Raw genomic sequence first — 25,690 nt, 5'->3', positions numbered from 1 at the left:
TGGCTGCCTTGAGGAATCTTTCAGGTGGGAAGATCGGCGATGCTCTGTGAGAAGAGTCCTCCTCACTCCCTGTGTTTTTGGTGTAGTTTTCGTCCGGTTTTGATCATGCCTCTGCCAGAGCTGCTTTGGGGGGGTGGGGGTGGGGGGGGTCTAAATGCAGGCTGGATTCTGGGGAGCCAGCGGCCCAAGCGCGCTTTGTCTGGCACCTCATTTCCATGCTAGAACAGTACCGTGGCAACACCTCTCAGCCACTTTCTCGGAATTGCCTCACACCCTCCTGCTGCTACCTCCCTTCAACTGCTTACTGTACTCTTCCTTTGCGTCCGTGTAAGATTGTTGCTGCGTAGGCCACGCTCTCTGCTTTTACTGGTGAAGAGAATAGGATCTACACAGGACTTGGATGAAAAAACAGGAAGGCTGTATGTGGGAATAAAATGCCATTAGTCAAGCATGAAAACATTATTTCCACCTTGTGTATGGAATTGGATACCATCCACTCATTTGTTTGTTTTGGCGTTAAGTACTTTTTACAGTTGGAGTATCAGCTGTAGAAACTAAGCATTGCCAAAGATTGTTCTGCTCCAGTGGAAATTTGCTTAGATTTTTTTGGCATAATCACACACTCTGATAATGGTTTAGTATAGCTTGAGTAACCTTTAATGCTAAACGCGGTATCAAAATAATTAGTAAAAGAAAACCTTAGTGTTCCCATGTATAAATGTAGGAGAAATTGCCCTCATAAGTCTGACATAACGCTGAGCAAAACCTTTACCCATATATGGATTTCCGGATCAAAGGATCATTTCTTTATGGAGAAAATGAACTGTGTCCCTGTCACAGTCTGTGATTTAAACTGGCATTTAAAACTTGGATGTTTTTATCCGGACACATTTCTCCCTTAAATGCCACTGGATTCACTGAATTCCGATTCCGCCTTCCAACCGATATAATTATTTTGCTAATGGCAAGCTAACACTGCTGCGAATATTATTGATGATGATTGGCATGTGAGTCCAGCGGCTCGCCACTTCACCCTGCCGCTGCTTACCCTCTGAGGCACTTTCCCTCCACAGTTTTCCTGGGGGAGTCCCTGACCAGTATCCCCAAACTCTAGGTTTGCAAACAGACCATATGTGATGCCTTCCATGGGCTAACAAGGCAGGTCAGTTTTGTTTTGGGTTGTGTTGTTGTAGACTGCATTTGATGAGAAAGCAGAGTGCTAGCTTGGCTTAGCTAATGTTAGCTAAGCTGATTTGCCAATGACAAGTTTAGCCTGTAAGTTTGAGTCAATGAGACGTAGACAATGAGAGGCACATTGGTTACAATAGCCTTTAACTAGCCTTTAACTGTATTGTCGATTGTGTCTTTGTTTATTAAATGGGGACAGTGCAAAACATAAGAAATTACGCCAGAGAGAGGCTGATGTGAATCTGTAATCACACCCCAAGTGCAGGAGCCATCTGTGTCATGACTCATGGGCACCTCAAAACCCTGGCCAACAGTAAAGTGTGTTAACTGTTGGCTTACGTACCCATAACATGATAAAAGGGCAGGCACATTCCACAAACTTAACAATCACAGGGAGTAAAGCAATCAGGATGTGCCAGAGGCCACCAATTTGACCCCTTGTTGAACAAAATTCTCACAAAATGTCCCCCTGCCCCACTGCCCTAGTTGGCTGCTACTTCTCTTTTAGCGGGCTACTCTATGACCAGATTGAGAACGCAGCATAATGTAATGCCAGCGTGAACTAGCGTAATTGCATAAAGCACAGAGAATGCGTTTCATCTCAACAATTCTTATTCAGCAGTAGTTTTAAAAAATAGTTCTTCTTTTAACAAGTTGAGTAAATCTGTTTGAACTGTGTGTGTTCACCATTCAGGAAAAGTGAAATAACTGCCAGGCCATTGTTGCTCGTTGTTATTCACGTTGTATCACTTCCTCATTTGTATTGAGTTGGGAGCTGTAACGTCATTAGCGAGCTAATAACTTTTAGCTTGTGTTGTAGTGCATTACAAAAATGTTATAAAAAAAATAAATAAATGAAAAAAAAGGTTAATAGGTGTCTGCTAACTACATTGTCCTTCTGAGGGAAGGTCTTGATTAGGTATTGTAGGGATTTGAACTGTTGACATGCTGAAATGTAACAATAGTAATTGCTGTCACACATGATCTTTGCACTCTCCTTACGATAATGAACATGCACAAGAATGCGTTAAACCTCTCTGTTGAGTGATGTCTGAAGAATCTGCCACTTGCCTTGAGTGCATGCCAAGAATGCATTGTGCGTTGGAGAATGTACCTGCTGACGCACTATATGTTGGTTAGGCGTTTGAATGTGTTTGGAAGTGGGTGTGCCGTGTGGAGGTCACGTTCTGTGTAAAGAACATTTATGTAATGCCCATGATTACCTTACTTAATACTTAACTGAATTACTAAAAACACTGAATAAAAAATACAATAAAAATAGTCTAACAGAGCATACATTGTTTACTGAAAAAAATAAGATACAGTTTGTATGAGCGTTATGGCATGTTTTTATAGCCTAAGGGACTATATAGTTCTGTTATTTCACCAAACAAAGAGCCAGCATTATGGCATCATATGTAAGAAAATATGTTTATTTTGTTTTAAAGATTGAACTGATTTCGCTGCGGCGTGTTAGACCTGCAGTGACGGGTCAAGATCAAACGGGTCTTCAGACTCGGCCGCTGTTGGGAGGCATTGCAGCGGAAGACTATTCACAAGTGTATTGTGGGTGTAATCCGTTTAATCCCAGTCACCTAAGACAGACCCTGTGCTGGTGCAGGGGGGGATCCCTGGGTTAGACCGGGCGGGGTCGCACCCCTCCCCCCACCCCGCAGCTGACACCGGTGCCGCCGGAGCGGTTTCGGGACCCCCCCGCTACAAACGGCGCCGCTCCCGCCGCTAACGCCAACGCAGCCTGAAGCGCCGCCGCACAGAGCCGTCGGCGCGACCGAAACAGCAACTCCGAGCCCTGCTCACGCTCACCCTTCGAGCCCGGAATTTACCGGAAGCGTACCGAACATCTGCCGCGCCCGACTGTTAATGAATTACATCTGACGGGGTGGCGACGGCCAGAGACGGGGGCGAAGCGGAGCCGGCGCCGCCCCGGTCCCTCCGCCGCCCGGCCCCGGGCCCCCGGCCCCCGGGAGGGGCGCTCTATTTTTGACTCCCCGCAGCCGAGTGCAAAAAACCGCAGCTCGGGTGCCGGCTGACATTTACGGCAAGTATTTTTGCCCCTTGCAAAGCCCTCCTGCATTTAGTTTAGAATGTCACCCTCTGAGCGTGTGCAGCGAGCGGGAGAGGCGCATGCTATCCCTGCAGGGAGCTAGCTCTCCCAGAGGCTAGCACGTAGCGCCCAGCCTAGCAGAGACCTTATTTCACACATGGGGTTGTTAGGTGCGGTAAAGGTGGGGGGAGGTAAAGGCTCTCTGATAAGGGAGGGAAAGCCCCTTCTGTGCAGGTTGGGAGCGCTAGAGGTTAGCCCGGGGAGTCACACTTTGGCTCTAATGCCTCGAGGTGGAGCTTGTTGCTGGGCTCTTTTGGCCCTGCGTGTAATAGCAGTGACCGGCAGCCAACCAACCCCCACAGACGGGTCGGGGGGGGCGTCTATCCCCCTCCCTCCCCCCCTCCCCAGCGTGGACGCCACCCTGGCCCCTGCAGCCCGGCGGTCCGGAGCGGGGTGTCCTGAGTGCAACGGAGGAATGGGAGGTATTTAGCTGCAGGGCAGTTGGCAAGCCCAGATTACTGTGTTCAGCAGATAGTGTAATTGGATCAAAGCGCTGAAGCGCGGGGAGAGTGGGAGGGGCCAGCGGGGGAGAGATCGGGAGCGTGGCGCCGTCGGTCTTACGCGTCCGCGTTCGTGTCCTGCGCCCGGCTCCCCCGGTTTCCGTGCGGATTCTCCCCCCCCCCTCCCCCCAACATCAGACGTGGCTTTCCTGGGGCGGGGCTGTCTTTGCAAACATGACGTGCCAGCTGACTCCTGCAGATGCACCCAGATGACGTGGACCGCACCTACTAAACTGTAACATTCATAAGAACAGGTTGATAACCTGTTCTGTGTGGTTCCTCGTGCTGGTTTCTTATTGGGTTAGACCTCGTGTAGACTGGAGCTGGAACTGCACAAGCCAAGCAGCAATGCATAATTTAACACGTCAGTGTTGGGAACAGTGTGTGCTAGGCCCCCTCTAAACCAATTGGATGGGTTTCCTGGCACTTGCTGTGGTGAAGTAGGTGACAGGGTACAGGGAACTCAGTCTGGCATGCTGTGACCCGTAGGTAGAAGGTTGGAGATGCAGTAGAACCCACCCCAACGGGACACTTTGGTAGATTTACTGCGACATTCTCTTTCGGGGCCCCTGTTCATCGAGCAGATTACTGGAGACTTGACAGATGGGCAAGTGAGCCTTTTAGTGTCCTGCTTGGTATATTTCACCTCCCTGTGCTGTCCCAGGGGATCTTTCTTAGTCCACTTAGCATGAGGAGAGACTAAATAAACATTGAACAGCCCCTGGCGTTGTTATGTTGCTAATAAACACTGATGGTTTCTCTAAATTTGTTCACTTACCCTTTCATTTCTTAAAAATAGAGGAAGGCAAATGGGTATGCTGATGTACACACATAGCCGCAAGCGGAAATGATGGGGGTCCGGTGCGTCAGCCAGGTGCACAAACGTCACCCTGGGACGGCTGTGTCCCACATCGTGGGCCTTCCCCTCATAATGATGCGGTTGAGGCTCGAACCTGCGACGCTTGGACTTCTGGGTCCAGCTTCCTGACTGCCATACCTTATTGACCTGCTGAATGAAGAAGAGAGTTCATATTCTGCATGTGGAAAATGCACTTTTTAAATGCTCTCTGCTCTCTGCAAACGCAGGTTTCTCAATGTATGACCTTGCTATTTCCCCCACGCGTTTGGTAATTTTATTTCCAAGAATGTTTTGTGTGTCAGTTGGTCTCCTGTGTGTGAAGCTCCTTGTGAATGGTACCTGCTACATTCCGCCCCTGCTGTGACTGACACGTGTATCTGCTGAGTCAGCCGCACGTGGGAAGCGTTCGGAATTGAAAATGCGTTCGCGGCGGGCAGGAGCGCGCGCGGCTCTTTCCGTCGTAGTGGAACAGCAGGCGCATGCCGTCGAGCTGCAACGGTGAACGCACTAGCGCTTGTCCTCACGGTTACCAGGGCTCCGCGCTAACATTCTGTTCCAAGGAGCACGTGTTCCGAAGCTGAAAAATCTCAATTAGTGCACGTGCTTGTAAATTATTTTTCCTTTTAGCACCCGTCAGTTTCCAGGTGCAGCTGCTTCTGAAGGGGAAGCACTCTGGAGCCCTGATTAATGTACAAAACAGCCTGAAAGAGGCTACGTAAGGGATTTACAATAGACGTGTAATCCCGAACACATGCCTGTTTACATCAGTCTGTAAATTAGCATTTTAATTTCATAGCCTAAACTATTGCCTGTATTCCTGCAGTAAAAAAAGAGAAATTGAATGAAACTCGCTCTGCTTCAAATTTGTGCTGTACATTACATTTTTACTGAAAACACTGTGTGGCAATTGAATTACACTTTTTTTACAGAAAATGTCCACACTTGCAGTCTTGCACAGCCCGCATCAATTCAGTAGGTCGTCTGTGACTGTTTTGGGAATGCTTTTATTTTCTCACAGGCCGCCGCTTCCCTTGGTATACTTGTTTAAGAAACTGTATGTGATACAAGCGCATCACGGCGTATCATTAATTAATGAGCGGGGAGAAAAGCACAGCATTGGGACTCATCTGAAACGGAATGCGCCTTTGTAAGACTGAAGGGCCCAGATGAAGGAAGAGCGTAGCCCGGTTCTTCTCTTTTTAATCGCCGACTCTGCGCTCGTTCCCTGGGAGACGTGGAGAATTTCGTCTCCTCCCCCCCCCCCCCCCCTCGGGGAAACGGGAGCCGGCGTGTTTCTGCCTCGTAGTGAAGGCGGGCTCGGCAGCCCCCGGGGGGCCTGTGGGACGAGTCTGAGATTGATTAATGTGGTCTGAGGGGAGGGCTGGGCTCTGGAGGTTGTTGAATTGCACTCTGAGGTTAGAGCTGCCGGTGTCCTCGTCCGTTCAACCCCGACGATATTATCGGAGCGGTCGCGGTCCAGGCGGTGTGGTTATCGATGGGGATGCACTGCGGGTGCCCCGTCCAGCCAAAACGCCTTGGTGCAGTGACACACCCTGCGGTCCGTGCTGAGATCCTGAATGTGCAAAAGCTGAGTTTTTTTTGGGAGCCCCGTGGAGCTTGCTCTGGGGAGTGAGGGGTTCCCCCTCCTCATCCCACGGAATCGATTCCCCGGGTCGATCGGGGCCAAGTGCGGTCCGCTTGCCTCAGTCGTGAGCTCAGAGGGCAAACGGGTGCAGCTCTCCTTCCAAATTTCGCCGCGTAATGTCTGGCTTCACCAGAACCACCGGCTAATCAGAAAAGGAGGACTAGGCTTGTACGTTCCTTCACTTTATTCCAACGTCTACCCTTAATTAGTCCATTTACTCAAACTTTTATTCTGATATTTGTGCTAAATTTATTGACAAGCTAATTAACGGCAGCTGAAAAGTCTTCCTGTGTCCCACTGTGTGTGTCCCACTCTCGTGTCCCAGTTCTGCTGCGGCCTGATCCGCCGGCGAGCTGGTGTTTGTACGCACGGCTTTGTGGGGGTCACTGAACCAGGGTAATTGGTGGAAACAAAAAACCCGCGTACACACCGGCCCTCCAGGAATGTCCCTGAATTAGAACGAAGCTGAAACTGGCGCCGTTCCATACTATCCCCTGCCCTCCTTTGCGGCGAGGGTAGGGTTTCAGAGTAGCTAGTTCTCAGCATGTGGGCCAAGTCTTCCCCAATGTCCGTGTACTCAGTGAAATGAGTGGGGAGGCTGGGGTGTCACACTGCTGGTATTTGAGCTGGGTCTGGGGGGGGTTTGCTTGTGCCTTGGAATTGGACGTCTGTCCACTGCGAGAACAGAGCGCACATTTTATGCTTCCCGAGTCCAAAGTTCTGCAAACCTTTTATCTCTGCCAAAATATGTTTTTCTCTTTATCTCTTATCTACCCTATATCCCCCCCCCCCCAGAAAACCCTCTCTTACTTCTCTTCCTCATGTTAATTCCAGTGACAAAGCATTACCCATTGGTGGTGTGTTATGGCCCAGCCATTAGACTTTCATTATTTGCTGCTTGGAATGTTGGTGATGTATGCATCTCGGCCTTTTCCCTGTGCATGAATTGTAAGTTGCCGAGAATGAGAGTGTCTGCCAAATGGCAGTAATGCTGTGTAATGCTGCAGTACTGGTGTGCTGAGCGAGGCTCTGACCCGCCGCCCTGTCTCTCTCCTGCAGGATGGCGATGGAGCTGTACGACTCCCAGTACCTGCTGATCCTGGCCCCCTCCCTGCTCATCGCCCTCATGTTCCTGTTCTTCTGGCTCTTCATGAAGGAGACCTCCTACGACGAGGTGCTGGCCCGGCAGAAGCGCGACCTCAAGCTGCCGCCGGGCAAGCCCGACACCCGCAAGAAGAACGACAAGAAGAAGAGCAAGAAGAAGGAGAGCGGAGGAGGAGGAGGCGGAGGAGGAGGAGGGGGTGGCGGCGGCGGAGGGGGCGAGTCCGAGGAGGACCCGAGGGAGTTCGACCTGACGGACGCGGCGGCCGGCTCCGCCCTCGAGGAGGAGGAGCCCGCCCCGGAGCCCCCGCCCCCGGCCCCCGCCCCGGCGCCGGCCCCCGCCCCCGAGCCGACCGTCGGCCTGCGGGAGAGGAAGAAGAAGGAGAGGAAGCAGCAGGCCGCCGCCGCCCGGGCCCTGGCCGCCGCGGCCCCGCCCCCTCAGTCCGAGGAGCCCGTCGCCGCCCGCGAGGTCAACGGCTCCAAGCCCGCCGCCCGCAAGAGCGAGGCCCCGCTGCCCGTCACCAAGCAGCCCAGCCCGCCCCCCCCGGAGCCCGCCGGCAAGAAGAAGGGCTCTCAGAAGAAGCAGAAGGTGGAGACGGGTGAGGATGCCCCCGGGCTCTGCAGACGGCCTCTTACACGTCAGCCTCGTTAGCGTCCGGGCCGTAAATCTAAACCAATCGGCTCCTTCTCAGGAAGCGCAGTCAGAACGCGAATAAAGCAGCTGACGCCGCAGCAGCAGCAGCCGCACGCTGGGAATATCGCTCATCGATCCCATAATGCATTGCACGGGGAGCCCACACACCGTTAGACTGAATCCCTGCTATCACCGCTGAATGATAATGTAATGAATTGGAGAGGATAAGAACATAAATATACGCTGTTGAATATTAAGCAAAGTGCACATTTTTCTTGAGCTCATCGAATTATAAACTAGATGTGAAAAACGATGTGAAAATCGTAAGTGTCTTAATAGTTGAGAGAAAAATGCTCTGGCGGCTCAATGAGTATCAGTCTACCCTGAACAGCCTCAGAATGGCCTGCTCTCAGCCAGTGATGCACTTTGCTCACGTAAGCTAATCCAGTGCTGAAGGCTACCGCCTCTGTGCATGGACTACGCCTGGGAGTACGTGGGGAAACGTGCCATTCCTGATCTCCTTATGATAAGGGTCTCATTTGAGTGTATAAGCCACATCATTTCCACTTCGCTGTCCAATTCTGTATAGTCTTTTGTTAACTATCCAGTTAAGCTCAATGGAAGTTGTTTCAAACGCGAGCGCTTCATAATAGCCAGCTGATTGACCATGACCATAAGTGGGTTGTTATGTTTCAATAGGAAAATGAAAATAGGATGTTTTGATTGCAGAATGGTCAAGGGTCAGTTTCTCTTCACAAGAAGGTGTGCGCAGGGCTGTGATCATACAATGTGATATAGGTCCTAAAGTTTGCCCACATCCACCTTTTGGGATGTGATTTAATGGTAAAACAGACCCGTGGGGGCTAGGACACAAGCCAGTTGTGTTCGTGGCTTGTGTCCTAGCCCCTTCCCCTATGAGCGTGAAGGCGAACGGCGTCCTCATCCACAGCAGCGGGAGAGTCGGTGACCGGTCGTCTGCCCGCCCGTGGCTCGCGGGCGCTGCGTTTCGGTGTGTCAGGCTCCCGCTCACGACCCCCTCTTGCGTTTTTAGAAGAGCCCCAGCCGGAGATCAGAGCGGACCAGGCCCCCGCGCCAGTCAAAAAGGACGCCCCGGTCACCGTGGATACCAAAGTGCAGGACGGCGCTCCCGCCCCCCCTCCCACCACCACCACCACCAGCAGCAAGAAGAAGAACGCGGCCAAGAAGCAGAAGACCGAGCCGGGTACGAATAAAACAGCGAGATGTACTTCATACAATAGCTGAGGCTGAGGCTGTTCTACACGGGTGTATAATAGTTACTCTGTGTGTAAGTTTGTGTGAGCTACAGGCACAGTAGTACAGTAGTGCCCATTTGTGTCATGTGATAAATGATAAGGGAGGTGTGTTATTGTAAAAGTACACACAGTCTAAGCACGTAACGGCATGACCTATATAGAGTTTAAATGTCTTGATGTCACCCCTTTTCACTCTGTGTGTGAGGGTTGGGAAGTGTTTGAGGGAGGGTGAGGCCGGGCGGGTGCGTCCTGTTTGCTGTGCTTCAGGGTGGGTGCGTTCTGTTTGCTGTGCTTCAGAGTGGGTCGTTTCTGAGTTGCTCGGTGTTTGAACGTTTATGGGGTGTTTACGGACTCCGTGCATCTTCCCACAGTCCCGATGGAGGAGCCCCCAATCCAGGCTGTCGGCGCCCCCCTGTTGGAAAGCGACCTCCAGAAGGACGCGCCCATGAAGGCCGGCGGCAAGAAGATGAAGAACGAGACGGACAGAGGTAGCGTCCCCCCCCCCCCCCCGCGGCCGGTCGCTCGGGCAGCGCTGTCGCGGGCCGGAGTGACCCTCTCTCCCCCCCGCGGCCAGTCGCTCAGGCGGTGCTGTCGCGGGCCGGAGTGACCCTCTCTCCCCCCCGTGTCTGTGTGCAGAGAACGCGGAGGTGAAGCTGAAGGACTTCCTGGCTGGGCTGCGCAGCCTGGCGCTGTCTGAGGAGGAGGCGGTGAGCGTGGCCGCGGTGCTGAGGGAGAAGAGCCCCTCCGCCCTGGAGGCCTGGCACAGGGTGAGGGCACGGAGCCGGGGGGGGCGGGGGATGTGTGTCAGAGTAGCGGAGGGAGGGAGAGTGTGGGGACAGGGTGTATCAGAGGGGACGTGTGGAAGTGCAGTGCATCTCACAGTAAGTGTGCAGGTGAAGGAATAGCAGGCAGTGGTGTTCTGTTCCCCAGCGTTCCCTCCTGTTTGTTCACCGTATCCAACCCCACAACACTCCTGACTCCCTATCAGTAACGTGACTCATATCCTGTCTCTAATGCCCTGCCATACCCCCCCCCCCCCCCCGTGCGTGTGTCAGACCAGCCCTGTTTACTCTGCTCTCTCTCTCCCCCCCTCCCTCCCAGTCCGCCTCCAAGTCAGAGCCGTCAGCCCAGCAGCTGCAGGAGAGGGAGCGGCTCCTCACCACCCTGCAGGAGGAGGCGTCCATCGCCAAGGAGAAGGTCAAGCAGCTGAGCCAGGTACGGCCCCCCCACGGGCCACAGACTCGCACGGGGGGGGAGGGCACGGGCGTGGCACGCTCCAAACCCGTGCTCAGTGAAACGCGCTCGCGCTCAGCCGCATCGCTGCAGGGCGGGCCCTGTGCCCTGGCATCGCGGAGTCAGCCGCTGGCGTTCTGCCTTTTCAGGGCAGAGTTGAACCGAGCCCAGTCATCTACTGCTGCTCCTCGTGTCGAACGCTTTGATCTTTATTTATAAAAACAAATTGGGTGTTCTGCCTTTTCTTTGAACCCTTTAACGTGCAAGATCGTCAGTGATCGGAATGTTCTGACCTGAACATTCTAATGATGATGTCACAATCACAACTGGTCATTAGAAGCAGTGGAGTTCTAGAACACTGACTTAGACATTCCAAAAAAACCACTCTTCAGAGGGTTAAAAAAAAAGGTCTAATAGCATTTGACAGCCTCATGAGTGAGGTGCCGATGACCGTGCACACAGGCTTGTGATGCGTCCAGGACTCGCAGCAGGATTTTCGCACGCTCTCTCGTCCCGTCAGTCTGTTTTTGTTCTGGTCTCAGACTCTCACGGTGAGAGTGGCAGGCGCACATAGCCCGCTACTCTTCCGCAAAGAACGACTCCCACGCCTTTCCCTATCCCTCTCATTTCACAAACACTTCATCGCATTAAAATGCTAATCGCTAAGCAGATGCCACTCCGGCGTAGCCCGTCAGCTATTATGTCAGCGACCCAAGTAACGAGCCAATTTGAACTTTGTTATTATCGAGTCGGGCGGGCAGAAGCGATGACATCGCCGCAATTAGCGCCCGTCTGCCGCGGAAAGCCGCGTCGCGACTTCTGCGGAGATCTCCCACGTGTCCTCGCGTGCAGATTAACAGACTTCGGGAAGCTGAGAGGCGCGACGCGTGCGGCTGCACGTCTTGCAGGCGAATTTAAACTCGTCGCCTTGGATGAATTACATCGGGTTCCATCCGGTTTGACCTTCCAGTTTCAATTTCAACACGGGCGCGGAGATGAGACGCGTTTAAAATTTTGCCTTGAAAATTCGCGGGCAATTTAATTTGTTCACCGTGCTGCGTTATGCGTCTTATAACGTAATCGGTACGTACCGGAGTCACGTAGGTTTAGAGAGAAGCCCTTCGTCTTCCGCTTTAAAACGGCTTCTCTGCCTGTATCCTTTGTTGGTTTTTCCAGGTGGCTCGGGGGTGCGCTCTCACCCGTAATCTTAAAAATCTCAAAACGCGCCCTACCGTGACGTTAACTTTACCCCGGAGACGGGAGGCGCTCCCCTCCCACGTTACGTAACGTTAGCAACCTGACAGACGGCGGACAGGTAAGGACAGCCGCCCGAGGCCGCTGCCATTCTTTGATCTCTCTCCGCGCCGCGACGCGATTGGGCGAGAGAGGGAGCCCTGTTCCCTCCGGGGTCCTTACGCGGCACGGCCTCCCTCAGCAGCCGCGCCCGGCGATAACCCAGCGCTCTGAACCCGGATAACGTTTACACAGAGGGGCCGGCTGCGGGTGCCACGCACGCACGCACCCGAGCGGTGGGAGCGGAGTGGGCGTGTCCCGCAGGCGGGTAACGAGGCGGGGCCGGCTGAGCGTGTCGGGCCGGGGCGGCTGGGGGTTGGTACCGGTCCTGGGGCGTCGCCCTGGGAGAGTGAGGAAAACATTCCCCCTCGGAGGGTTCACACACACAGAGGAATGCAGAGAGGGGGGGGGGGGGGGGCGCGACTGGGAGAATTCTCACGTCGCTCAAAAGAGCCGAGAGAACAGAGGGGCAGCGCTCTCGCCCTCGGCGTTTTTTTAAGAGTGGTGGGCTGGAGGAGGCTGAGACTAAGCCACGCCCTCTCATGTCAAGAGTGGGAGGGCCTGAATGACAAATATACTCCCCCCCCCACAGTAATGACATTCTAAGCCAGAAACGAAATCAGAGCGTTTGAACTGCTGTGCTGCTTGGGTGCAGAGAGCAGAGGGGTCTGTGGCTCGCTGGAGCTCGTTAGCGGAGTCCGCCTGCCGCAAGCTCGCATTTCTACAGCCTGCCGCACCGAGGCTTCTGCACGAGCGTTAATCAGGACCCCGAGAGGCTCTCAGATCAGATGTGTACTGTGCCCCTCACCCAGATGTGTTACCAGTACGAAACCTGAGGACTACCCCCCCCCCCCCCCCCCCCCCGTGCCTGTCGCCATGGCCCGTTGAGTTTCATTCCCGTTCTGGGGCGGTGCATTACTGCAGAAGCTGTAACCACAGCCTGACGGTTCCCATGCATGAATGGGGATCTGCTTTGGGAGACTTGTTAAGGTCAGCTTGCAGTCTATGGAACAGTGGGCTGTCAGCGGTATGTCTGCAGAGCTAGTTTTGAGTGCTTCTTACGCTCTTGTGCCTCTTCATCTGTGTCTCAATGCGACCGCGCGTACACGATCATGGCGTTCTGTTGCCTTGTGAGTTTTGAGACCGAGCTCCCCAGTGAAATAATAAATTGATGGCTTTCGTCCGTTGCCAAGTCTCAGTCAACCTGGTTCATTTCTCATCCCGGAATTACCGATGCTGGTGGCTGAACTGTGGCCAATGTCGTGGCATGTGAAATGTATTACACCCATTCTCGGGCAATCGCTTTGACAGAACCTCTCTTGTTGTGATAGTTATAGTTTGGATGCTTTTAAATATGGCTGGCCAGTGTGTAGGCGACTATAGCCTCTGAATGGGTAGACTTCCTCTGAGTCCCATCTCTCTCTCTCTCCCCCTCTCTTGCTCCCTCCCTCTCAGGAGCTGCAGGTGGAGAAGCAGAAGACAGGCCGTGCGGAGGCCATGCTGCGGGAGCAGCGGGGGGCCATGGAGAAGGAGCTGGGCGTCATGCAGGCCAAGGCCCAGGGAAACTACCAGGAGGCTCAGGGCATGCAGATGAAGGTGCGCATGGGGCAGGAAATGCTCTTCAGCCATACAGACACTGACAACTTAACAGACCTGGGTCAAATACGTATTTGTTTTGGATTCAAATACTTTTCTACGCTTTACTGATCGTGTCTGGTGTATTGGTGTATTGAAAATTTCTTAGTCATTTTTATCATTTTAATTTCTTCCATAGCCTTTTGATATTCATTGAGACAGTCTGGATCCAGTACTTTGTACCAAGGCACATCACTAATGCCCTAACAGGGTTTTGAACCTGCAACCTCTTGGTTAGGAAGTGAACCTCTGCCTAATTTCCCTGTTGTATGAAGACTGGAGTGTGAGAGGTGTGAGGGGTGCAGATTTTTAACTCCCCCCTGTGAAAAGGGCTCATAAATCTCCTCTCTGTCCCGTGCAGTTCCAGCAGATGAGGGAGCAGCTGGAAGGGCAGATCGGCCGCCTGCAGCAGGAGAACGGCATCCTGAGAGACGCCGTCAGCACCGCCTCCAACCAGATGGAGAGCAAGTGAGTGCAGCAAACTTCTGACCTGCTATACGCCCACAAGCCCTCCTTTCTCTTATCATTGGCCTACAAGCATGCCTATCACCTCTCATTGGCACACAAGCATGCCTATCACATCGCATTGGCACACAAGCCCACTTACTGATGTGAAAGCCCACCTTTCACCTCCCATTGACTCACAAACCATCCTCTCTTTGACTCATATTTTCAGTTCTGACCTCCCATTGGCCCACAAGCTAACCTGTTACCTCCCACTGACCCACAAACCCTTCTCTCACCCAATAAGCTTTGCACTTCAGCTTCACCTGACTAGCCAAAGGCCTGAGTTCTCACACCAGCTGTCGTGAACAGAAGTCCTTCTCTTTGAACCAGAAATATTTTATGCCACCATTTTATTTTTCCAAAACTAAAATGCGTGCTGCAAAATGTTCCCTACATTTATGCGCAGCAGAGATAAAAGAAAATGGTGAAACGGAACCTTAAAGAGCATCACGCATTCTTATCAGCAGTTGGCATGGTGAAAGATTAAGCCTCTTTATATTCAGGGAAAGCGCCTAGGATTTATATCACCATTCATGGGTGTGGCATACATTCATAAATTAGGAACTTCAAGCCTGAACTAATCCCAGTCCTTACGGAATTTTCTTTCTAGGGGCAAAGAGTTCAAACATTTAATTCTTTAAGATAAATTATAATGCTACGATGCTGTGGTACTACTCTAGTATCATAGCAGTACCAAAGGACTGAAGATGATTGTGTCTCTTGCGTGGGTGTGTATGCTCGTTTGGGCGTGTACGTGGCGTGTGTACGTGCGGGCGAGTGTGTACGTGCAAGTGTGTGTGTGTGTGTGTGTGTGTGCGTCTGTGTGTGCCCGCATAGCTCAGCAAGTTAGCTAGTGAAGTGCGGTGAGGCGCGGAAAAGCGAAGGCCTTGTAGCAGGTTACCGTGACAACACTCTCCGGCAACGCAACCCTCAAATAAATAAAAAAAATAAATAACAACGTTGCCCTCGGCTAGGGGCGATTTTGCCTTTAGCTGACTGGCAGCGGGTTTGTCTTCAGAAACCTTTGGGCGAGTGAGAGGCCCGGGTTCAAATCTCACCTCGGACTTCTCTTCACATGTCGCATCTACACTTGTGTGCGCTTGTTTCCCCGCGCGTGCGTGCGTGCGTGCGTGCGTGCGTGCGTGCGTGCGTGCGTGCATGCCGTGCGCCGTGGTGACGTTGCCGTCTCTCCATGTGGCGGCTGTGACGCAGGCAGTCGGCGGAGCTGAATAAGCTGCGCTCGGAGTACGCCGGGATGATGAAAGAGCTGGCGGAGAACAATGGCAAGCTGCAGCAGGAGGAGCTGCAGAGGAAGACGCTGGAGGTGAACTACAAGCAGAACGTCTCGCAGCTGGAGGTATCAGGGGAAGGGGCAGGGCGTCCGGCCATTCAAAGAGCAGCCTGTTCAGACAGGAAGTGAGGTCACAGTGACTGGCCCTCCCTACACACTAGCAGAGGCAACACTGCTAGTGTGTAGGGAGGGCCAGCGTAGTCCGGAGTTCAGAGGTCATGTATAATGTGAGAGGAAGCAGGGCAGCTTACACTGTGCTTGTAAAGATTTCCGTTCACTTGCTTTACCCCACCTCACTATTTGCATCAAATGACACAGAGCATGTTTGTGGATAGCTTAGAAATTCCTTTATGTGCTGGTATAGGGCAGTTTGTTGCAGTACTCTCTGTGTTGGTATATGGCCGTTTGTTACAGTACTCTCTGTGCTGGTATAGGGCAGTTTGTTGCAGTACTCTCTGTGTTGGTATATGGCCGTTTGTTACAGTACTCTCTGTGCTGGTATAGGGCAGTTTGTTACAGTACTCTCTGTGCTGGTATAGGGCAGTTTGTTACAGTACTCTCTGTGCTGGTATAGGGCAGTTTGTTACAGTACTCTCTGTGCTGGTATAGGGAAGTTTGTTACAGTACTCTCTGTGCTGGTATAGGGCAGTTTGTTACAGTACTCTCTGTGCTGGTATAGGGCAGTTTGTTGCAGTACTCTCTGTGCTGGTATAGGACAGTTTGTTACAGTACTCTCTGTGCTGGTATAGGGCAGTTTGTTACAGTACTCTGTGTGTTGGTATAGGGCAGTTTGTTACAGTACTCTCTGTGCTGGTATAGGGCAGTTTGTTACAGTACTCTCTGTGTTGGTATAGGGCAGTTTGTTACAGTACTCTCTGTGCTGGTATAGGGCAGTTTGTTATAGTACTCTCTGTGCTGGTATAGGGCAGTTTGTTACAGTACTCTCTGTGCTGGTATAGGGCAGTTTGTTACAGTACTCTCTGTGCTGGTATAGGGCAGTTTGTTACAGTACTCTCTGTGTTGGTATAGGGCAGTTTGTTACAGTATTCTCTATGTTGGTATAGGGTCGTTTGTTACAGTATTCTCTGTGCTGGTATAGGGCAGTTTGTTACAGTACTCTCTATGTTGGTATAGGGAAGTTTGTTACAGTACTCTCTGTGTTGGTATGGGGCAGTTTGTTACAGTACTCTCTGTGTTGGTATAGGGCAGTTTGTTACAGTACTCTCTGTGTTGGTATAGGGCAGTTTGTTACAGTACTCTCTGTGTTGGTATAGGGTCGTTTGTTACAGTACTCTCTGTGTTGGTATAGGGAAGTTTGTTACAGTACTCTCTGTGTTGGTATAGGGTCGTTTGTTACAGTACTCTCTGTGTTGGTATAGGGCAGTTTGTTACAGTACTCTCTGTGCTGGTATAGGGCAGTTTGGTACAGTACTCTGTGTTGTGTGGCCAGGCTCAGCTGCAGGATGCCAAGCGGCGGTGGGAGGAGCTGCAGAACTACCTGCACAATGTCAACGCTGAGAGGGAGAAACTCCAGGCTGCCAAACAAGGTGAACCAACGCTGCACACACACGCACACACACACGCACACACACGCACATCACGCACGTCACGCACACACACCATTCTCAGTGCCCTTTGTTCAGAAATAACCTACTTAATCAGCCTTATCTTCCCTTTATTGCTGTCTTATCATTTGTGTTTTGTCTAAGGTAAAAATCCAGCCTTTACTAAAATCTAACTGGATTGTTCATCTTGTCCAGGGTAAAAGAATGCTTATACAGAAATTGAGTTTGTTACATTTCCTTATTATATGCAGTCCATTCATATGGGTGGATACTTCCTGAACTGTGCCAGGCTAAAGACCTTGATCAAGGCTATTAGAGCTGTGCAACTCCAGTCATTTCAGCCTGAAACCTTTTCAGTCCTTTTGCCAATATGGCTCATTCATCCATGTAAGAGAGTAAAATGAGTCAAATCCTTTGACAGAAACAAAATGAATTTAGTTTCCTCATTGCCATACAATTAAAAAAAAAAAGATTATTTTTTGAATTCATTTTTTGTAAAATCAAAATGGTTTAAACAGTCAATTTGGCTACTGCCAAGTCCTGCATTTTGAAAAATGTTACCACGTGATTTGACCGCCATATAGTCAACAGAATTCAGTGTGTACGTTAGGTATCGTGGGGTTGTAAAATTCATACAGTCTGCCTGAATGTCTTGAAATGTAAAACTTGGCCAGACTTGCTGTCTTTAACAATGACTGCATGGACTTTGCTCTTAAAGGGGCATTACCAAGGCTTCTATATATGAACAGCCCTGAAGTAACTACCCTCTAGCTAAGGGCCCCAATCTCCAAAAAAAAACATTGTTCACATTTATCTAAGATCCACAGCAGACTGCAGTGTGGTGGATATTTAACATATTAGCACATAGGGGCTTGTATAAATCCTGATGACATATTTATGACACATGAACCTAATCACGGAGTTCTACCAACAGCCGAAACGGCTCATTCACCGCTAACACAGAACGTTCTCGCACTGCTGCTGCCATGTAGTGACAAGGTTACAACATTGACGAAACATTTCAGCAGCACTGAGAACATTTTGTGTTAGCTGGGTAACCATTTCAGTTCAGAGTTCAGCATTTGAACCATAGCGAAACAAACAAATACCCGAGGCAAAAGACAAAATAACAAAAAGACTATTTGTAAAGGTTGCAGAGCATCCAGTGTCACACGCTGGTTTGTTCTTGATGAGAACACGTCAGAGAACAGGGGTCACGCCACACAGTGGTGTCAGGGCACAGAAGCGGGCAAGTTAGATGGGGCTTCCCTGACCAACCTTTCGCCCCCTCTCTGGCCTCAGAGCTGCAGACCCAGCTCCTGGGTGTGGAGTCGGACATGAGCAACAAGAACAAGGAGATCCAGACCCTGCACAGCAGCCTGACCGACACCATGGTGTCCAAGGAGCAGCTGGAGCACCAGGTGATGGAGCTGCTGAAGGCGTCCCAGCACAGCCGGCCCGACGACTCGCAGCAGCTGCAGGTACGCGGTCCCAATGCGGTCGGAGCGAATTTTAGTAAATGGCGTGTGTGTGAAGATGAGTGGTCCTTCTGTTACTTTTTACATTATATTTATTCATTTATCAAGCTCCCTTGTTCAAAGCAGCTAACAAAATACTAGTAGAGCAATAGTACTGAAAAAACAGTTAACACAAAATGGGATTATCTTCAGCAGTGCCATAATAAATATGCTGTCACGCCATAATGCCATCGTGAAGTGGCTGAATTAACACTGGCCAAAAATAAACATCATAGTATCAATGGAGACACGCACCGTTGCTGAAGAACTGGCTGAAGTTCAACAAACCCTTAGTAGGAGGACAAGGAAGGCAGTTGGGCCAGAAAATGAAGCTCAAATTTGTTTGCAGTTCAGTTCAGTTCAGTTCAATGGGCAGTGCTCTATGCACATAGGCAAATGTGTGAAAAGAGCGTTTCTGCAGTACTGACACTTCAGGTTTGAGGGCTCTTTTAACTGCATGCTGCCCTGTGTGTTTGTGGAAACTGGCCTCTGATGAAACGCATGTTGTTTTCCAGGACCTTCTGGCAGAGAACCAAGGTCTGAAGGTGCAGATAGAAAACCTGCAGGCCCAGCTCTCTTCTCAGGTGCGGCCCGTCACATGATCACTGACTGGCGTCAGGTGGATCTGTTTCCGCCGTGTGGGGACGGTGTGTTGGCACGCCGTCTCCGGGTGAGTGTGGGGATGAACGCCATGACATCATTTTCCTCTCTCTCTCTCTCTCTCTCTCTCTCTCTCTCCTTCTGCCAGACGACCACCGTATCCCACTTTGAGGAGCTGCAGAAACTGTGAGTGACAAGGAGGCTCATTACTGCATTGATCCCTTTCGCTGACTGAAATTAAGCCTCATCAATTCTGCGGTCCAACCGAATACTAAAACTCAACAAAAAACCCCCCCAATCAGCCCAGATTTTATTTAAAGCCTCTTGCCTTGATTGCTGCGAGACTTACTGGACCTACTTTGTATTTGTGTGGTGACTGTGTGTGTGCGTGGGTGTCTGTGTGTGTGTGTCTCTGTGTGTCTCTGTGTGTCTCTGTGTGTCTCTGTGTGTGTGTGTGTATTGGTTTGTGTCTGTGTGTTTGTTTGTGTCTGTGTGCTTGTGTGTGTGTGTGTGTGTGTCTGTGTGTGCTTGTGTGTGTGTCTGTTTGTGTGTACATGTCAGGCTGGCTGAAAAGGAGCTCCAGCGGAAGAGTCTGGAGGACTCTCTGAACGCGGAGAGGAGCAGCGTGGCCAATCGGGAGATTAACATGCAGGTACGACTCTAAGCATGCGCTCTCAGGACTTCTGCTTTCTGACCACATACATCTCAGGAGCTTCCCGTCAAGTGTGCGATTTATACTAAAAACAAAAACCTATTTACCTGAAATGACTACTACTGCAGATTTTCTGATCTATTTTTTGTGAAAGAGTTTTTTTTATTTTTTTTATTTTTGAACTGTACTCATTTGTTTTTGAATACCTCTAGTGGTTAAACATGGTTACTGCAGGATTTGGTCAGTTACTGAGGGCCAGTTCACTTTCCAGGGACATAACCAATGAGTCAGCCCTTACAGAGAAAGAGGAAATATCAGCCAATCAGGACTGGATACGGGTTCTCAGTGTGTGACGGTGATGAATCTGTGTTTCTGGTGGGATCAGAGCTCTGTTCATCCTCCACAGGCCATGCACACAGACAACCTGTCGCTGAAGGCCGAAGTCCAGAATCTGCAGGCTCAGATTTCTGAACAGGTCAGGACCCTGACACCAGTCGCACCTCACTCTGTCTGCCTCACACTGCGACCAACGCGTTATTACCAACCGCTAAAAAAATGTCCTTTTTATTTAACACTTCTCCCTCCCCCCTCCTTTCCTCCCGACCTTCATCCACCCCGCTATCTTCTCCGTTTGCCCTCTTCGTCTTCCTCTTTTCATCAACTTCTCTCTCTGTCTCTCTCCCTCCCTTCTCCAGGCTGAACTGAATCAGGACTCGCAGCTGGCCCTGGACCAGTTCCAGAGGAGGTGGGTCTCGCCCGTTCGTGCCCTTGGCGTTTCGCGAAAGCCGCCCCGGCCACAGGAAGCCGCCGCTCTCCGCTACCCTCTCGGCCATTTTTCGGAAGGTCGCGACCTCCGCTGTTTCCGTAAATCGGCCCGTGCCTGGCCGTGCGAAAGGCCTCTGAGTTGGGCTGCTCTGCGGACGCTCGCGCTGGAGAAGGGCGGGGGAGGGGTGGATGGTGTTTCCCCCGGTCGGGTAGTGACCGTGTGTTTGAGCGCGTTCCTTTCGTTTGCCGTTCCCCCCGCAGCGTGCACGATAAAGACGACAAGATAAAGATGGTGGAGACGCTGCTGGAGACGGGGCTCATCGAAATGGCCAATAAGGAGGAGGAGCTGAAGGTGAGGAGCCCTGGGGGGGGGGGCGGGGTTAGGGTTAGGGCGTGGTTTAAGGGTGCCTGATTTACGTGGAGGTGTTCAACTTCACTGAAGTGTCTGAGAGGGCTGAGATTGTTACCTTCCAGCTCCACACCAACTGTGTTTAACTGTGGGAAGCATCTCCGCTGCCTGAGTGGCATCCTGGGAGAATCAAACTGAAGAGCCTCTCGGAGCCTCTTGGTCCTGACTGTGCTGTCTGTCTCGTCCGCTAGGCTCTGAGGAAAGAGAAGGACTCGTTGAGAGAGGAGCTGGAGAGTCTGCAGCAGCAGGCAGCACAGCAGGTACAGGCCTCCGCATTACTGCACTAGCCTGTCTGAGGCAGTGCCAGTGAAGCGCACGCCACCGAGTTTGAGGTTTCAGCTCCTTCACAGCTCTCTCTCTCTCTCTCTCTCTTATCTTTCCCCAGCCGTCGTCCGATCCAAAGGTGGAAGAGCTGCAGAGAACGTAAGTGTCACCGGCCAACTGTCAACGGAGAACGTGGGCTGGGGTTTGGGATTTGGAGTTCCTCCTGTGTTTTTTTTTTTCTTCTCTGCGCTGGGGTGTGGAATGGCTTGCCTAGCTTTAGCGGCGGCTAATGTGTGCATGACATCGCGCCAGGGGCCACAGGCAGGCGGCCTCGGGCGGGGAGGCCGAGGACTGGAGCGAGGGCGAGGGCGAGGGTGTGCATCACGAGGACTCCTACGCTACCACCGACGACGACGACCTGGACTTAATGTGCAAATTCAGAATGGGGGACAGTCAGCCCTGTGTGTCTGAAACAGTGGCCAGTTCACCACAGTCCGATTCGGGCTCAGAGAAATATGCCGCGGGGTAATTATAGCTCTGTGCAATCTTGTGTGTCAGTAGGGATTTCCTTTGTAGTGTCAGTAGGGAGTCTGAGCAGTCGGAGTAGTAGAAATCGGCTTGGGTATCCGTACCCGTTAGTCTCACTCCGCCACACAAAAAATGTTTTCATATGATCTGCAGCAGCAATCATTTTACTTGCCAGTCCTCACATTTTCTGGAATTGTGCTTTCTTTGTGCATCTTTGTGTATTTTTGTTAATAAATGGCTTTGCCGTTAGAATCGAATGGGACAGAAAGCCATTTCCCATAACTGTTTTGCATTTCCTTAAAATACGATATGCAGTTAATTTTGAATTTGACTGGGAATCTTTTTAGATTCCCACCCTTAGGTGACAGGTTTTCAGTTTCCTCGTCACCTGCTTAAATAAGCCGCTTGGCCTTTTAAGCAGTCAGATTAATTAATGAAACCAGTTTTAGACGCTTGGTTTCAGAGGTATTTAAACACATCCATCAACTGGGTTCATCAGCATCAGCCTGCCCGTGCCATCGCTGTCTGCTATTTCATTAGCGACCCATTTAAAAAAAGGCACTTAAACGCTCCGTTATAACATTCAAAATTCATGAGCCTGGAATTCATCACGGAGGGCCACGTGTTATGAGGCGTGAGGACGGTGATGCAACACTGGCACAGTTATTTCACCTGAATAGATTTTTGTACGCTGACCGTGCCCGACCGGTTTAGGCCAACGAGCCTGGTAAGATGTCATGTACAGATTAGCAGTGGCCATAGTTCTTAGAGTCACGTCTTGGTTTTCTCATTTCACTAGGTGTGTTTTATTTTATTGTTTAAAGAATTGTTCAAAGTACATTCACACTACGGAGTTGAAGCATGTGCTGGAGGCCGTGTTATGGGGTCGGCCTCTGCGTCATCTGCATTGTTCTTGTAGCTTACGTGTGCATGAATGTGTTCACCTCAGGTGAACAAGCGCATTGCATTGCTGTTGACAGCGCAGCGTGCGGCTACGCTCATATTAGCACTTCCATAAGCAGCAGCTGATTGTAATGAGGTTCGTCACAATCAGCCGCGTGTGAGAGCGCTAACGTGAGCGCGCCCGCGCGCTGCGCTGTGAACAGGAACGCGGTGCGCTGGTTCACCTGAGGAAGCTCTCTCTGAGGAGTGCAGCTGCGCCTGCGGGGTTTCTGCCGTCTCGGCCGTGGGGTGGGAGGGTACGGTCGCTGCTCTGAAACCTGTCGTGCTCCTGTCGTGAGGAGGTGTACGTAATCACCAGACCAATCACGACCAGTCACGCTCAGGTTATAATGAGTTGTGCGTTATCACTGGACCAATCACGGAGCTTATATTTAGGTAGAAAAAAATATGAATTTTTTTAGTGGCGTGGGAAAATGAACCGCACCATCCTGTTGTCTTTCGTCCTGCTTAGCGGAAGGTGCAGGGAAGTGAGAGGCCCATGTGACTGGCTGGTGCTTCTGGCAGCAGTGTGTATTGTGGGATACTGGAGGCTGATGTGAAGTTGTCTTCTTCTCTCCCTGCAGGATCCAGGAAAAAGATGAGAGTATGAAAGCGATGGAGGAGAAGCTGCAGGCTGAGCTGGAGAATGTGTCCAGCAAGGAGGTCGCCATTGAGGTCTGTGTCTGTGTGAACGAGTGTGTTTGTCTTCTGCTGGTTTAAGATGGTTTAAGCTGCATTTTCGACACTTCTAGCTGGTCTGTGGCTGGTCCAAGCTGGTCTCTAGCTGGACAAAGCTGGTCAAACCGGTAGAGTAATCTGGGTCAAACTAGTAGACTAGCTGACTATATAGGCTGGTCAGCTGGTGAACATCTACGGATGGTTTAATTTGGAATTTTCAGCAGGGTTGGTTTGCATACAACTCTTAAGAGGTGTTCAGTACAGTTCTGTATGTATAGTTTTGTTCCTCTGGTGAACACAGTTAAGAGTTAGGCAGTAACTGACATACCTAGCGTGAGTGGCTGTGGTACTGTGTGTGTCAGTGGGAGTATGTGTTACATCTCTGAGTGCCTGTGGGTGCTTTGGCTGCTCTCAGCTTCATCCATATCGGCCTTGTTAAATGAAAAGCGCTCCACTCGTGAAGTTCTGAGAGGTACTCTGTGGACTCTGCAACCGAAGAATCAGATTACCTCTTCTGATTTTAAAATGGCAGGTGAACTCATTTCCTGGTGTGATGGATGCTGTTTGGTGCTGTTTTTATAGCCCTGCACCCACTTGGAATTGAGACCCAGGTTACTTGTGCAACCCACTTCAAAAATCAATAGATTATTCTGTTTTTATTTTCCCTTTCTCTCTTTCATGTGTGTGTGGCTGTGTGTGTGTGTGTGAATGTGTGTGAGATAGAGAGAGTGTGTGTATGTGGGTGCGTGCGTGTGCACGTGTGTGTGTGTGCGAGTGTGTGAGATCCTGGTGTCTGTATAAGCTGACAGTCTGTCTCGCACTGATTATCCCTGAACATGGCGCTCCCCTTCCTGCTGCCCCCACAGGCTCTGGAGCAGCAGCTGGAGGCCCTGAGGACGGAGGCGGAGCGGAGCCGGGACCGGGAGGCTGAGGAGAGCAGCTCCAGCGCTCAGCTCCTGGAGCTCCAGAAGCTGTGAGTGCATTCTGCCTGACCCATTCAGAACCAAACACGGGTTTCCAACCCCCCCCCCCCCCCTTTACGTTACCTGTTTTGGCGTAAGCTTTAGAGGGATTATGGGTGGAGTGCAGCTGGCGCCGCTGTCTCGGGGGAGCGCTGGTGTCCAGGCGGTCGTGGCTTAGCCAGGTGTGTAGGCCGGAAGCACTGAGGCGGGAAGGGCCTACTGAGACAGGGCTGCGCGAAAAACATTCAGATTTTTGCGGGAGGGCAGCTGGGACAGGAACGCAGCAGACTTCACCGTTTGGGGAAGGAAATGCTGGGTGGGGTTCAGATAGGCTAGGTTTGTGAGCGAGGGGGTAGTTTGTCAGAAGAGCGTCTGAGCTTGAGCTTGATGCTTTGCGAAAAATCACAACATGTTCCTGAGATTGTCATGCAAAGTGAATGTTCCTACTGGTTGCGACTGGAACATGAAGCAGGATTGCATATAAAACAACACATCAATTCTGAGCAATGAGTGGGTAGTTTGTTACACAGTTTTTGGTTGCTAGCTGTCCAATTATAGAGCTATAAAAATGTTTGCTAAATGGCAAAATCCAAAGAGTTTAAATTCAGTGGGAAAAAATGTCTGTCTTGGTTCTCTATAAATATTCACCTCTTGCAACATACTGAGCCTGCAAGGGATAATAATTTTAAAATATTTGCATAATTTTGGCCAAGTTAATGTGGCAAACAAGCCATAAGTCTGCCTGCTTCTCTGTGAATGTGCCTAAAGTGTAAGTGAATATTGGGACCAAACGACGCCTGGAGCTTCTCCAGGCTGTGGAGGGTGGAAGGCTGACGGCCTGCTTTGTCTCCCCTGCAGGCTGGCCGTGAGGGAGGAGGCAGCACAGAGGCTCCAGAGAGCCCTGGATGAGAGGGCCGAGGAGGCGGCCGAGATGGAGAAACAGCTGAAGGTGAGGGGAGGGGCTGCTGGGAAGGGGCGGGGCCAGAGCCGGCTCTCTTCGAGAAGCCCTTCTCTGCCAATGAGATCCCCCCTGATCCTCCGATTCTGTTTCTCGCAGGCTCTGCAAGAGGAAGGCTCGCTGCTGAGGGACCAACTAAAGCAGCAGCAGTTGGAGGCGGAGCTGCAGCAGCAGGAGGCGGAGCTACAGCAGGAGCAAAAGGTGTTTGGCTGCTGAGGTTTCCATGCGCATGTAGATGCGTGTGTGTGTGTGTGTGTGTTGGTGTCTGCGTGCGTGTGAGTGCATGTGTGTGTTAGAGAGAGAGGTAGAAAGAGAGACCAAGAATTGTGACTGAGCAGGTGTGTGCGAGAGAGAAAGTGTATTTGTGTGGGATTGTGGGAGAAACGTTATGTGAACAAAATTGTGTATGAGCAGTGATGGAAATGGATAGTAACGCCTCAGTTTATACATTGCGCAAATTAATGAATTTTCAATGCAAATTATGCAGTTCAAAAGTTCCTCATTACATTCGGCATGGTTCAGTACTTTTTCACAAACACGTCTAGCTGATGCAACACGGTGCTCA

At 51.1% G+C, this 25,690-nt stretch overlaps 1 protein-coding gene across 3 annotated transcripts in view; it reads left to right on the top strand.

Annotated features, from left to right (window-relative positions):
• Positions 1-25,690, top strand: part of ktn1 (kinectin 1) — a 47,238-nt gene that overhangs the window by 6,540 nt on the left and 15,008 nt on the right. For all 3 annotated transcript variants that reach the window (XM_035413906.1, XM_035413896.1, XM_035413915.1), the window contains exons 2-23: positions 7,377-8,017; positions 9,104-9,274; positions 9,698-9,814; positions 9,963-10,093; positions 10,428-10,541; positions 13,308-13,448; positions 13,849-13,955; positions 15,207-15,351; positions 16,736-16,832; positions 18,153-18,331; positions 18,883-18,951; positions 19,116-19,153; positions 19,529-19,619; positions 20,026-20,094; positions 20,315-20,364; positions 20,646-20,736; positions 20,985-21,053; positions 21,179-21,216; positions 23,112-23,202; positions 24,072-24,178; positions 25,026-25,116; positions 25,225-25,326. In XM_035413906.1, coding sequence (XP_035269797.1) covers positions 7,378-8,017; positions 9,104-9,274; positions 9,698-9,814; positions 9,963-10,093; positions 10,428-10,541; positions 13,308-13,448; positions 13,849-13,955; positions 15,207-15,351; positions 16,736-16,832; positions 18,153-18,331; positions 18,883-18,951; positions 19,116-19,153; positions 19,529-19,619; positions 20,026-20,094; positions 20,315-20,364; positions 20,646-20,736; positions 20,985-21,053; positions 21,179-21,216; positions 23,112-23,202; positions 24,072-24,178; positions 25,026-25,116; positions 25,225-25,326 — 2,748 coding nt within the window. In that variant the 5' untranslated portion in view covers position 7,377. The remainder of the gene's footprint in view (positions 1-7,376; positions 8,018-9,103; positions 9,275-9,697; positions 9,815-9,962; positions 10,094-10,427; positions 10,542-13,307; positions 13,449-13,848; positions 13,956-15,206; positions 15,352-16,735; positions 16,833-18,152; positions 18,332-18,882; positions 18,952-19,115; positions 19,154-19,528; positions 19,620-20,025; positions 20,095-20,314; positions 20,365-20,645; positions 20,737-20,984; positions 21,054-21,178; positions 21,217-23,111; positions 23,203-24,071; positions 24,179-25,025; positions 25,117-25,224; positions 25,327-25,690) is intronic.

The sequence above is a fragment of the Anguilla anguilla genome, chromosome 1, assembly GCF_013347855.1.
Source record: "Anguilla anguilla isolate fAngAng1 chromosome 1, fAngAng1.pri, whole genome shotgun sequence".
Classification (NCBI taxonomy): Eukaryota; Metazoa; Chordata; class Actinopteri; order Anguilliformes; family Anguillidae; genus Anguilla; species Anguilla anguilla.
This window is presented reverse-complemented; position numbering and strand designations above follow the sequence as displayed.